This window comes from Dermacentor variabilis, chromosome 5 (assembly GCF_050947875.1).
Source record: "Dermacentor variabilis isolate Ectoservices chromosome 5, ASM5094787v1, whole genome shotgun sequence".
Taxonomy (NCBI): Eukaryota; Metazoa; Arthropoda; class Arachnida; order Ixodida; family Ixodidae; genus Dermacentor; species Dermacentor variabilis.
This window is the reverse complement of record NC_134572.1, coordinates 178,782,334-178,796,712: the sequence shown is the minus strand read 5'-3', so window position 1 is coordinate 178,796,712 and position 14,379 is coordinate 178,782,334. Positions and strand designations below refer to the sequence as shown.

Here is a 14,379-nt window from a genome sequence, read left to right as displayed (position 1 = left end):
ACCACGGCAATGAGAGACATGGACAGTCTGGCTTGCATCGAATGCGGTGTGGCAAAAAGTATGCTTTGGCAGTACTGACAAAAGCTTCCCTGGAAGTCAGTCTTCAGTTCTTGGTTCTTCCCTAGTTAGCTTAGCATTATTCTCTGCTCACAACATAATATGTAAAAGAAGCAAGTGGAAACGCAAGATTGAAACCAGTGCACAAAGGGCTACTTTTCCCAAATTCAGTGACCCAAAAGTGGTCATAATTATTAATGATAATGAGGTAGAATAAGGCACCTTCTTATACTTTGCAGCAGGGGCTAACTAAACTATTATGACAGACACAATTTAGAGACCAACATGCTTTTATGGTGCCGTGGCTCTATGAAAAACGTGCCAGTTCATGTCAGTAAATGTGTGATAACAACTGATTAACTAATTAATAAATATTTTAAAAATTAGCTTTTTATTAAGTACTTTATGGCTGATCTAATGACAGAACTTAAGTGTGATTTAGGAGTACCCATGAAATTAATGCGTGCCACATGGTACACAGTCACGCTTTCATTTTATTTATACAACTCCTCAGTTTTAATGCTATTGTCTGACGGTCATGCATTACCTTGCTTTTTTTTCCTTTGCTTCTGGATTTTATGGGTGGTAGTTGTTAAAAGCTTATACATTGTGCACTTATTGCCTGCTGCAAAACATACTTCAATACTGCAACTACAGAGGTGTTTCTTGGCACACAGATGAATGAATTAATAAATGTGGGCAGAGCGCAAAAGAGACAGGACGAACAGAAGTAGCCAAACACGGTGTCCATTCTGTCTACTTCATGCTATACCCACAGTCATGGATAACCAACAAGCCTAACTTAGTACAAGTCTGGAATTAATTCAATCCGTGCCAGAGGCATGACCCCTTAGCATGAAGGAGTCCTGAGACTGGCACTTGTTTCAGCATATTTGTCCATAAACCCTGTCACAGAAAGCATTATACAGTCAACATTATTTGTGTACAACGAGATCTGAGAAAAAGCTGAAGATTTCCAGTCTGCACTGGTACATGCAAACATAGCAGTCTTGCATGGTTTTACGATCATCAAACTGGTCGGAAATTAAACTTTTCCGCAAGTCCCTTGGTTTGTAAGCTTTTGACTCCAACTGTACATCTGAAACTTAGCACTAGCCTTAGGATTTCCTGTAATGACTACTACGTGCCTCAAGCTTGGACTGGCTTCAATTCAGCAATTGCAACGTGTGCCTAGACATAATTAAGTTAAACAGCAAACTACCAAATCTTAATATTACATTATCACACATATATTCACATCTGCTGTTGCTGGTATTGCGTTCTAAAAGGACTACCCCTCCTGCACAGTCAATTGAAATGTTGGCTCTCACCACATGAGAGATTAACCCATGGTAGTATGTGTCATGCACACTGACCTGCTTTTGTAGCTGCCGTATCTTGGCCAAGATGAGGTCCAGCTTGGGCTGCAGCTGCCGTTGCTCTTCAAGCGCCTCCTGACGTCGAGTGGCAACAGCTTCTCGCGACTGCAAGTTCTTGTCGGCCAGGTACAGCTTCTGCTGGAGCGTCTCCACTAAGCGGTCGACGTACCTGCACATTAGTTCAAAGAAGCACTGCCATGACACTCCGACACATCGTTAATTTTTTAAAGTTAAACAAAGGTTAGAACTCTCTTCACCCTGGAGAGAAAAATACGGGCAAGAATCGAGCACCCTTAATGCAATAACTTCCGCGGCTAGCGCTAAGACAGCCACCTTTAGAGCAGGCATTTTGACAAGTTTTAATGCGTTCTGAGGGCACTTCACACACTGTCTGGGGGCTGCTTATTTATCTATTTATGTTTGTATCTATGTGTGTTCATATCTAACCATCTTCCCACCTACCTAGTTCACTGGGTAGTCTGCGGTCGAATGGGTAGCGCATGAGGCTGCTGTGCTGAGGTAACAGGGTTTGACACCAACCATCCAACCAACTTGGGTCACTGAGTGTTTGCCAATGTTAATGTACGTGCCACTTTTCAATTAACCTCTTTCACGCTGACGTGAGTCGCATGGAACTGGGTAGGCAGCACTGTTCGAATAAACTGTTTGATGCCAACTTGGCCCAATGGGTATTTGCCAGCAGGCTTGCGTGCACGCTTCAACGAACATCGCCAACACCAACTTGGCTAACTAGGCAATTGCCACCGGGTACGCACTGCTCTACAATGACAAAAAAAGATCCCACATGAACTGAAATTTGGGCGAGCTTGTAAGAATTCATACTAGACTTAAAGCGTAAGAAACGAGGACACAAGAAGAAGAGCAGACAGGACGAGCGCTAAGAAGTGCTGGTCGATTTCTTCGATGCCGGGCAGAGTCGGATCGACGCCACAAGGGTTCCTCGAGGGGAGCAAGCTGATGCATTAGTCAGCTGCGCCACAAATGCACTGGGTATGCACTGCTTTTCAATGAACATCTCGCCAACTTGAGTCACTGAGTATGTGCCACTGAGTGTGCGGCAAGCGAGAGAACAATTCTCATCGTTTGCAGGCACTAGTGGGCCCCGCTTCTAGTCTCGGAGGCCACGAACCGACTACTCAGTGACTACTACACCAGGTGATGAACCATGTCTAGAAGGAAGAGCAAAAGGGGAGCCCAGCTGCCACATGACGCGTTTCTCAGCTTTTGCACGCATCGATGTGCTCTACATTCTAGACCACGCGCAGACATTATTCCGGTGCCACTGGGTGGTGTGGAGTGTTCTTAGGGAAGCGCAAAACGGGATTCTTGTTACCGTACCACCTCAAACGTACCATATTTACTTGATTCTAACACGCCCTCGATTGTAACGCGCACCCGCTTTCCGTGACCAAAAAAATTTTACAAATGATAACCTAGATTGCAATGTGCACCCGTTTTCCACAACCAAAATAAAGAAAGAGTACAATACCGCACACCTCATCCTTTCATATAGAAATACTATTTTCTCTCATTTGGAAAAAAAGATTTATTCCCAAAACACTAAAGTTGTAATGAATAAAAACGCAAATGGAAGCAGCATACCTTGCCGCCAAGATTTTCACTGCGCCGGTACGAGTCACATGGGGTAATAGATATCACTCATCATCGCTATCAGACAACTACTTACCACTATCAACAGACCAAAGCATTTCATCCTTGGTGCCGTCCATGGCATTCGAAATCTCGAACTTTTTAAAGACCTTGTTGACCATGGCAAATGCAATCGTGCACCCATCCAGCAAAGTCCTGCAGCGAGGCACACTTCATTTTATTGGTGGGCATGAATTCGTGGCAGCCACTGACAAGCCATTCCATGTAGAGCACCCAAATTCTATCTTTCACTGGCTTGTTCAAACAAACATCGATCGGCCGGAGCTGCGATGTCATGCCGTCGGGTATCCCGACAAGGTCGGTGTTGCATGCAGCCAGCTTGTCCTTGATGCGCTGGTCAAAGTGGTACCTGAATGCGTCGACCACAAGCATCCTATGCAGACCCAAATTGCCACTGGGTCTCTTCAGCCAAACGTTATCAATCCAGTCAACGACCAAGTCCGTGGTCATTTTTACTTGTGCACACAATCAGGCCACTCGGAAACACGATTCCTTTTGGGAGCGTCTTCCGTCTGAAGATAAGATATGGGGGCAGCTTGTGCCCATCCGCAGTGCAACAAAGCATTGCGGTGACTAGTTTTCTCGTGGGTGGAAGACAAAATGCGCACTTGCTTCACCCCCTTCTTTTCAACGGTTGTGGTGGCAGGCATGTCAAAGTAGAGCGGCGTGTGATCAGCATTTCCAATCTGTCTGAAGTGGTAGCCGTTTCTATGGCACAGCTTCAAAACATACCGCTGAAAACTGTGCAACTTCTCTTCATATTCTTCGGGCAATTTTCGGCATATCCCTGCCCGACCCTGAAGAGAAAAAGCCTTTTCTTTTTCATAAAATTTGATAGGCAGCACCTGCTCGCTTTCAAGTCACTCCGCATTAGCCTTTTTTGTAGGGCTATCTGCATCGCCCGTACTTTGAGCAGATCGGTCGTCACAGGCCGCTGTGCCGCTCGCTGCTCTTGCACGCAAGCAGCTCTTCTATTTCGGCAAAGCGGCCCTGCTTTGGTCCACTGAAACCTTTCCTTGTTGCTTTGCTGGCGAAAATATTCTTCTGTTTGTGCCAGTCCCGCACGCAAGTTTCGGGAACTCCGAACGGCCGTTATGCGGCCCGATTTCCGTCCATCTCCGCGCACATGATAACGTTCCTTTTAAATGCGGCATCATGGTGGACTTGGCGTGCCTTCTCAGTCTGATTGCTGATTGAATAAACGCAGAAAATGGGAAGACAGGTGGTAGACTAGGTGTAACCAGCGCCTGGTTACACGTAAAACATGGAGGTATGCACATGGAGGAAGCTACGGCAGCTAGGCTAGAAGCGCGTACGAGGTGGCCATTTTTCTAATGCCAATGGTGATATGGTAATGCAGATTTAGAGTCATACTCGATTCTAATGCGCACGCAATTGTTGGACCCATTGTACCAGAAAAAAGCTGTGCATTAAATTCAAGTAAATACGGTAACTCGTTTCGATGGTGGCAATATGTTGTGCTGGTATATTCCTTCAATTTTAAACGTATTACTGTCGAGTCATTGCGAGATTGGTTCTGTAGATTTTTTTCTACTGAATAACAATCAATAAACCAGATTTCATTTTTATACCATGTGATGGCTCAGTGCAACACATTCTTCTTTTTTTGTTGTTGCATTGCCATAAACAAATAAGTTTAGTTTAGTTACGGTTCTAGCTCGGTTGTAGGCCCCAACAGTTCACAGAATTTCTATTCGCATTGGTAGCTGTGTTAGCTAACTCGGCAACTGCTACACCTTTCGTGATAGAATTAGCGACACGGTATAACTAAAAAAGAATTGCTGCAACCTTGTTGCGCAGATTACCCTCTTCCCCCTCCAGACGATGTTTCATCAAAGGTTAGTAACACAACCAACACCACGAGTGCCCGTGTATCCGGTCTCATGTTCTTTGTGTCATGTTATTTGTGAATCTCGACAGCCGGCAACGATACGAGCACAAGGGGCGACCTACTTGGGCGAGCTGTGCAGCTGGTACAGGTGCTGCATGCGCACTGTCGTCAGGGAGGACAGGCACGACCGTACGGTGGCCAAGTGCGCGAGCACCGACTCGCGCGTCTGTAGCTGCACCTCGGCGGGTGCCTGCTGCAGCACGCTGGCCGAGAGGGCATCCCCGTCAAGTTGCATCTCGCTCAGCCACTGGGCCAGGAAGCACTCCAGCTGGGTACGAGTACAAGACAAGCCGTTTTGCAAGTCATTCATCACATGTCACTATGCTACGTCGAGGTGACCAGCATAGGTTGGTAGGATGATAAGCGGACACTCATCTTACTCGCTCGCCAATATAGACAGCTCATGGGATGAAATATCCAATGTCTGGTGTTACGCCGTCCAGCGTTATGGCACCAAAATTCATAGGGAGATGAACCTTCTACCTTTGGTGGGAGCCGGACCCACTACCTGCGCTGTTAATTAAGATTAATTTAATTAACACACACAACCTTTTGGTGAGTCAAACCCACGACATTTGGTGTTAATTAAGGCAAAGTTAAGTAAGGCACTCAAACTAGGCAAACCCCCGATTTTTTGTTGGAGTCGAATCCACGACCTGTGGAGTTAATTAAGACAGTCATACCCACGATCTTTGGTGGGAGTCAAACCGTCAATGTTAGGTAGAATCTATTTGAGATATGGGTGAACCAGCTATATCTCCAAGTTGGATTCCAAGTGACATCGTGAAGGTCGAGAGTCGAACCCACTACCTTTGGTGTTAATTAGGGTGAAGTTAATTATGGCAAAGTTAATTATGGTACTTGAACCCACAGCCATTAGTGTTAATTAGGGTGATTTTTATTAAGGCACAGTTAACTAAGGTAGAGTTCCAGTGCTCGAACCTGCAACCTTAGGTGTTAATTAGTGCAAATGTTATTAAGGCACAGTTAATTAAGGTAGACTTAATTACAGCACTCAAACGCACGACTTTTGGTGGGAGAAAACAATACGAAGTAACAACACATTAGAATGAAAATGTCAAGTAATGTAATGACTGTCTCGTGAGCGGGCAGGATTTCGCATTCATCCTCTCTAGCGTATGCCAAAATAACTGCCAACTTTTTTTGCAGGCAGTCAACCACAAAGGTTTTGTACAGTCGACCACAAGATTCACCGACCATGAGGTTTAAAAGAAGGCAAATATCTCTGCAACTTCTCAACACTGCCTGGTATTCATATTTCCAGTCTAGTACTAGCACATGTGAACAACAGCAGAACTGATATTTGGGCGAGTTGGTACGAATTCATAGTAAATCTTAAATCTTACGTGCGCGCTAAATATTTTACTATGAATGTGAACAACACTGTGGTGATTTTACTGGCTGCTGTTACAGACTATTCAGAAACGTTTTCCGAAATCCTGTGGTCCACAAACTGTGGCGGTCGACAGTGGTCACTCATACTTTAGTGTGCTCACAGTCTTCGGCACTTACTCAAGTTCCTACTCGCACCTTGTGTCAACTCCCGCTCACTTGCACACACACTCACATCCGTTCACAGCCGCCGACAATCCCTCACATCTTCACTCACATTCATTCAAATGCGCTGTCACCAACTTTCGTTCATTCCCGCACTAACCAGCACTCACTCCTGCTCGTACTCATGTCCATTCAAACACACCAGCGCTCATTTCCATTCATATACTCAAGCGTCTGCACACACCCTTCAGTCACTCGCTAACGCTCTATCTTGTGCCTGTGGAGCGAGCGTAAGTCAGTGTATGGGTATGCTGACCTATGCCAGGCTTGGCTTGGCTACTTTACAGGCAACATTTGTCGTACGACACATTGCACAACTAATGCACAACTAAGGGCGAGTCCACATTGGCGACTGACAAAGGTTGCGCAACTGACCACGACTGGTGACAGAGGAGTTACCCACACCGACCAATGTTTGCGATGGCAAGCATAACTTGCCCATCACCACACCGAAATGTAATGCTCGCTGTGACTTGAGGCTTGCATGCTATCAAAATGACACACTATATTTTATAGCAGGCGATGCCAGTCAAATGATATTCTATTGCTCCTCTATTTTTCCTGCTCTTTCTGTTGCTTTTTTTCATATGTTTTGTTTGCTTGTTTTTCATGAATTTCTTAATAGCTGGAGTTTCCTTCTTATAACTGGCATAGCAAGCCCTTCAATGGCCTATTCTCCCACTTGTTCATCATTTAACCCTTCAAGGGCAGGTGTGGGGCTGAAAATTAACTTTTCAACCATTGCACTGATATCTATGAAGTTTTATAGGTTTATGTATCTTGTTGTTTTAAGTATATATTCTAAATTTCCTTAACACCGATCAATTCGAAAAAAGTTATAACTGTGATAGGGGCCAATAAGGCCCCTATCACAGTTATTTTTGTTCTCACTAATGTCAGATATGTAATATTTTGTGTACTATTAAAAAATTTAGAAGTATAAAAAGTACTTCATTTTGTTCCTGACAAAATTTGTCCAGAAACTACTTTGAAAGTAGGTTTTGGCGAAGCAGTTTGGAAATCAGTGTTTGTAAAGGTTTCTTTTGGCCAAAAAGCGCCAACTGAGAAAAATGAGCTGAAAGATTTCAGAACAAGCTATTTTATTTTAATGCCAACAATAATTATTCAATGTGACCCGCTCCATAGGTTAGACCCTCCTCTTGAATTCAAACCAGCTCTGTGACAATTGCTTCAAGTTGCCTTCACTTTTTTTAGAGCACAGCTCTTAATAGCCCCTTCCTGCAGCGAGTGTTGGCGGCGGTGGCGTAACCGAGCGAAGAAGTGCCGTGAAGAATGAAAGCAAATGCTGAGCGCAGCGGTAGGCGAAAGAAAAGCCTTAGCGAAGAGAGGAGGAGGAAGGTGCAGGGAAACCATGAGGTGGAAAGAAGAGGAGGAGCGGAGGGGAGACGGCCGGCACATGCACTGAGTTGCCGGCAGCCACGGCATCTGCAGCCGCGTGGGTGACCTCATCTGCGCTTCCGAGGAGGGAGAGGGCAGGGTGCTGTGTGGAGGGGAGGGACAGTGATCTCTACTGTGTGTGACGGTGATCTCTACTGTTGCAAGGACCAATGGCGAGCAGCTACGAGTATAAGGCTCGACGTGACGCCCTCTTCGGTGTCGTCGCTGCTGACACTGGTTGCACGAATTCCCCACGACGAATGGCCGCTTTCGTCGTTGGTGGAACAAAAGCATGAGAAGAAAAGCATAGTGACACACAACACGGGCGGTGCAGCAACAATGGTTTCGATATGGCGCCAGAGTAGTGCACGTCATCTGTACGAAGTCAAAGTACTGCATGAGCAGAGGTCATTCTGCAGCAGCTGCTGTTAATCGAATCCACATGTCACCCACGCGCTGCCTCTCACAATTTCTCAATGAGCAAGGCTGAAGCACCACACTTCGCTCTGTGTGGAATGTGCTACACAAGAGAGACTGTCCGCACCAGCCAATATATAGCGAAATGAAAACATGTATAGAGCTGCACACAAATTTCGCATTAGGGAGTATCGTAATTGACAGCAATTTTTTTTCCTAGCTTTAGAGCAGTTTAGCACCCTTGTCTACACTCGCAGACAATGGCACCGCAACCAGAATTATGCATTTCTTTTTTAGTTTGTACTTTGAGGTCTGCTGTACTCTCGATGGAAGGTCTCCCATGATTAAAATGCGCGAAAAACAATCTTTCTAATGTGGGCACTGACTCCATGCTCAATTTCTTGCCCACTCTGCAGCTGTGTCTTGAATACAGCGTTCATGGGCGCTTTCAACGGCAAGCACACACCACCACCACGAGAAGAGAATTCATTTTCTTCTTTTCTCCAAACTTGGTGGTGAGCTAGTGAACAGAAGTAGAAAGTGAGTTTTATTTTCTTTTTTGGCGGAAATTGTAATTTTAGCCCTGCATCCCCCCTTAAAGGAGCCTTGAACCACTTTTTATCAAGTAGAGAAAGGAATTTGAAGTTAAAACAGGCTATTTGAGAAATATTTTGCTGCAAAAGGTACTCCAATGCGTTCATCAGAATGGAATTATTCGCAATCAAACATGCCCTTCACGGTGCTTCTGCTCCTTCTTCAATGCCTTGCAATGGGAAGGCTACAGCGGAGCGGGGCGTGCCCACAACACTCTGCCTACTGAATGTCACCTTGTCGCACAGTTCAAATTTAATTTTGGATGTTAATGTAGACAACACTACCAATTTTTCTACCTACGATACACCAGACATAAGACAAATGCGGTTGTCGTCGGCAAACCGCAGTGCGCTTTGCCGGTGGACTCGTCACAGCATTCCACGGTGGCAGCGGTATCTACGCTATATAGCAAACCGCAGCTACATACAACTTTAGTGCCCATGTGCAGCGTTTGCTTTGTGCATGACAGGGCTTGAGTGCGTGGTCGTGCTCATATGCACCAGTGTGACCGTGATACATGGTACGGCCTGGCTTTGTCCTTCACCAACTTGACCGACGGATAGTAGCCACATCCAACTTTCACATCTTTGAACCAAGGCACCTACCGTATTTACACGATTGTAAGTCCACCATTTTTCTTAAATTTGAAAATCTGAAGTGGGGGGATCGACTTACAATCAAAAACGAAACATGGCACCGCCAAAAAAGCGACACCAATGGGAGCTACAACGTAGTTACAATTTTATGTTTGCTCTATGGCTCTACTCGTATCTTTTCGCTATCCCGCGTGTTTGTTCTCTTTTTGGAAGGGTTTTTCAACATTTTTTAGAATTTTACAGTGCACGCAACACTCCTGGGGGGGTGTTGATAGTTGATGGAAGCGCCGCTGTTCCCATTCGTGGCGGCGCCCACAGAACGGCGGCGCTTGCGGGTATGCTTGCGGGGAGTATCGGTAGTTCATGGAAGAGCAGACACCGCGCGAGGATTTCTCTTTCTCTGTTGAAAGGCATTGGCATTGGTTTGACGCGTTCCACTTGACTGCTGGCTACGTGCTACTTCTATGCTTCCTCAGTCGTCATGAGTGCTCCAGGCCCGCTAATCACTCGGCCCTCGTTCACAGCAGCGTTCAAGGGGGCTGCCATCCTTTACGCTGAAGAAACAAATCACTGCGCAGCGGGCCGAAAGTTCAATGAACGGGTGGTGCGTGAGTGGCGACTGCAGCGAAGTGAAATTTTCACCTGTGACGGCAAGTGAGAAATTTCCCATGTGCCAAAGTCTGGACGCTTTCCGGAGCTGTAGGCTAAGCTTGCGGCGTACGTCGCTGAAATGCGTGATTGGTCCCGGCCAGTGAAGTTGCGACATGGTCATTAAGGACCTGCTCCGCTGTGACTATGGGTGGCTGGCGGCCGAAGATAGCGAAATTACGCCATCGGACCTGTAAAAAGAGCCTCCCTGACGACTGCGTGTGATTGGGTGCATTCGGCGTGGGCTGCTGTTCCACAAGATGTCGTGATGTCGTTTGCCAAATGCGAAATTTCGCTAGACGACGACGTGCTGTGGGACCGCAGCAACGATGACGATGGCAGCACTAGTGAAGACGAGTAGTTCAGTGACCATTTCAGCTACTAATAAATTTTCGTTATCGAATGCGCCCTCGGGTATACTCTTTTTTTTTTTCCTGTCACGTGATATGGAGGGGGTCGACTTACAATCGTGTAAATACGGTAACAAGGAGCAGCCAAGAGTGAGCTCACGCTGACAAGCATGCGTGTGGTCTGACCTTAAGGTTCGCGTGCTTCGAGGTTAGATCCTCGTGGGACTGACGAAACTGTTCCAATTAAACAAAGGGCAGAAATAAACGACGAAACGCCGTCGATTCACTAGGCAGTATTGCCTTTAAGTGAGCTTGGCCACGGTACCGCTGTGTTATGCAGTGAGGCATACTATGCGGAGAAAGGTGCCATTGTTACCGCACAGAGCACGCATGGCTTCTTAATTTACACACGCGCATGCGCCGTCTCCGGTCGCATCGCCGCGACGCCTATATAATAAGTTTACTGGCAGGCCTTAAGAGATTTAGACAGACCCCCGGTCTTTTGTTGGCTGTAAGCGTCCCCTCGACTTTGGTAGTTTTTCATCTTAGTGCCTTCCTTTTCGCTAGCTTTCCCGACACACAGGTGGTTTTTCTCCGATTTTCGGTGCAGGGCATGCGCAAGGAACGCGCACTAGGTCCCGTCAACGGTCTCAGATACGAGGCACTCATGGCAGGCGGAACTTGGGCTCAAATCGCCACAGCGACGTCAGGAACGGCTACGAATGGCTGCAAGCATGCTTGCTGGGCGTCTGGGTGCTCGTACGGTGACGGGGAGACGGCGCGTGCGTGCCTGCATAATTAAGACGCGCGCAGTGTGTCCCGCGACGGCGGTCCCACTTCCACTCCTGGCATAATTCACCGCAATAATTTCGGTACACTTAACCGCATAACGCGCCCGCACGGCGGCGAAGTTGACCAGTCAATATCGAATTATCCGGCGAAGGCCAATGTTGAGAAGGAAATAACGGGAGTTTGGGCCCGTTAGAAATGTATTTGCGCCAGCCGGGGCCTTCGGTAGGGATCGACTTATCCGGAGCTATCCAAGGTGTTCATTTCTGCACGCCTTTCCAGGTTTTTTTTCACTGGCACTTTAATGGTTAACATGTCTTCCCGTTGGTCCCATCCACGTCTCCTCGCACTGCCGTGGCCATAGAAGATAAGCGTGAGCGCATTCCGATGTCCAGCTCCTGCACTATTAATTAATTAGGTTGCTTATGCGACTCCAGTCACAAAGCTAAAAAGAAGGTCGCAGTTTCGCCTGAAAGGAGGGGCATCAATTGCGATAGCAAATTACTACACAGCTATACGAAGTAAGTAAAGCTAGTACTTTTATTGGCCGTATAAACGTTGAAACATACACTTACTAACGGAATTAGCAAGCATGGTGCCAGCGCGCACAAGCAAACACGAACACATCACACTCGATGAGCGCGGACACTCGCTGTCAAGGCGTTGGTGCGAGCAAAGGCGGCAGCAGCAGCGAGAGAAGTGACCTAGCTTTGTGCTGTCTATGGCTTCAGCACAAGAGCGGCGAGAACACAGCACGCACAAAGAAAGGTATCAGCCGACTGAAGATCCCTTTCAAGATACGGCGTGCGCGACCGTCCACTTATTGGCAAAGTCGAAGCCCCCCCCCTCCTTCCTCTTGCACTGTCTCCATATATATATGGTGTGCGAGATTGAGCTGCAATCGTCACTTGCCCTAGCGCCCGCGGTGGCGAAATATGCAGTTGCTGCTGGAATACAAAGCCCCTTCCCTCTCTCCACTCACCCCCGCCACGGCCATTCGCGCGACAGAGGATAAATTTCTCCTTCACGCGTGCCGCCAGATTGAGCCGCGAATGCCGGCTTCCCTCCCGTGCTTTCACTCGCGCATACAGCATGGGATGCGCGGGCGACGGTGTTATCGCCCTTCGACTTTATACGAAACATCGCGGCGTCGGCAAAAACGCGACTGGAGTGTCCACATAATTGCTATCGCAATAAAATAAAGCAGTGCTCAACTGATTCGAAAGCCATTGTACAGCCAGACCATTTGCCACCATTGCACGACCTCCGAGGCTCGCCACTGCGAATGCTGCCTAAGAGGGACAAACTGCTTTTTTCAACAAGATCCCAGAATGACTGGCACTTTGTCCGCCACAGTGGCTTAGTGGCTATGGCGTCGTGCAGCTAAGTTCGAGGTTGCTGGTAAAAAATTGGACGCAGCAGCCGCAACTTCGTGGGAGCGAAATTCAAGAACGCTAGGTTCCAGATAAAACTTGACCACGCGACTTTGACGTGCAGACAAAGCACGGCACATGGCAAATGTATTTGCTTGTCACACTTCATTAGAATGTCCAAATAATGGTTGAAAATCAAACTAGCAACCCCACGCCAAGCAGCAGTATGCCGTAGCCACAGTTTTCCTGCTCCGCACAAAATAGAAGGAGAGCTCGAGAGCAAACATCTTGTTAAATACCTACAAACACCCCATTCATCCACACTTTGTGCAATGCAGTGCCTATCAATAGAGCGGAAATGATCAAACCAATGTGAACAGTATCATCTCACACAGGTCATCACGCACCTCCTCTATCTCATTGAAGAACTGTGTTCTTGTCTCTGGGTTGTGAAGCAGTGACAGGGCGTCCACTCCTCTGGCCACCTTGGCACCAGTATGACTCGACTGCTCCTCTGAAAATATAAGGCTGTTTTATAAAAACAGGTGGCACCTACCAATTATGCCTCCCTCAAAATCTTAACCGTAACTGCTCAGTCATCAAGAGTGATCGAACAAGAGATGTCACTGTAGTCAATGTTTAGACAAGGGGACTTTCACAACGTCAGGGCAACAACCACTCACCTTCTTTTTTTCTATTAGAAACTACTTTTTTTTTTCTTTTGAAGTCTGAGTCTTCTTACTTCCCGTTTTCTGGATAAACTAGGCCCTCTATATTGATAATGCCTGCTTAGAAGCAAGTATTTTGTTCGTTTTTGTCCATCCCAACTTCACAGAAGAACTGACCTCCTCTGCCCCACACCCTTATCAGTTCCATGGATTTTTTTTACACCATGTAGCGGTCCGAGGAACGAAGCAGCGTTCGGTTAGGCTGGCACTGTTGATTGCAAGAATATATACACTCATAAATGTAGCCGCTTGCACTTGGTAAAGACACCTGGTAGTGTGTTAGTACTATTAGTGGAGTTAGTGGTGCGACTCTGTTCTGTACTAATAAAGCGCCCTACTAGAACACCTTGTTATCACAAGTAACAGCCCCCTCCTGCAGCCCTTGCTTATCACTACATATTGACATACCTGTCGCCTACTCTATGCACCTGCTTTATTTTTCCTCCCCCATCAGGGATGGGGCAGAGTTCCATATACAAATGCTGCTTAGAAAAGCAGCTGCCACCCAAACAACCAAAAAATCCCATGGTCGAAAGATTCGCTTCCATGACATCCCTGGTTCAACCATTGCTCGACCTCTGTTATGTTTCAACAGCTACTCAGGTGTTTCCAGCATCTGATTGCACACATTGTTGCCTCAGTATACAAATGTCAAGAACTTCCTACGTGCTCACCCTCAATTTCAGTGCCAAAAATATAATACAGCCAAGTGAATTCGGTTTCTGAACAAGACATGATGCTTCCTTGGAAGCTAAGGGTGACATTTGCAGCATTTCAAAATTAAGGCCTCAAAACCCTACATTTCTCCGACAAATTCATTTCCAAAAGCCACACTTAAACATTTTTCTTGTTGTGAAGCCACACCTTT

The 14,379-nt window shown here is 46.7% G+C and overlaps 1 protein-coding gene across 1 annotated transcript in view; it reads right to left on the bottom strand.

Moving 5' to 3' along the window:
• The window catches only part of LOC142583370 (CDK5 regulatory subunit-associated protein 3), a 40,848-nt gene that overhangs the window by 5,699 nt on the left and 20,770 nt on the right, over positions 1–14,379 (bottom strand). The window contains exons 11-13 of the mRNA XM_075693801.1: positions 13,191–13,297; positions 5,103–5,308; positions 1,434–1,605 (exon numbers count right to left, since the gene is read on the bottom strand). Coding sequence (XP_075549916.1) covers positions 1,434–1,605; positions 5,103–5,308; positions 13,191–13,297 — 485 coding nt within the window. The remainder of the gene's footprint in view (positions 1–1,433; positions 1,606–5,102; positions 5,309–13,190; positions 13,298–14,379) is intronic.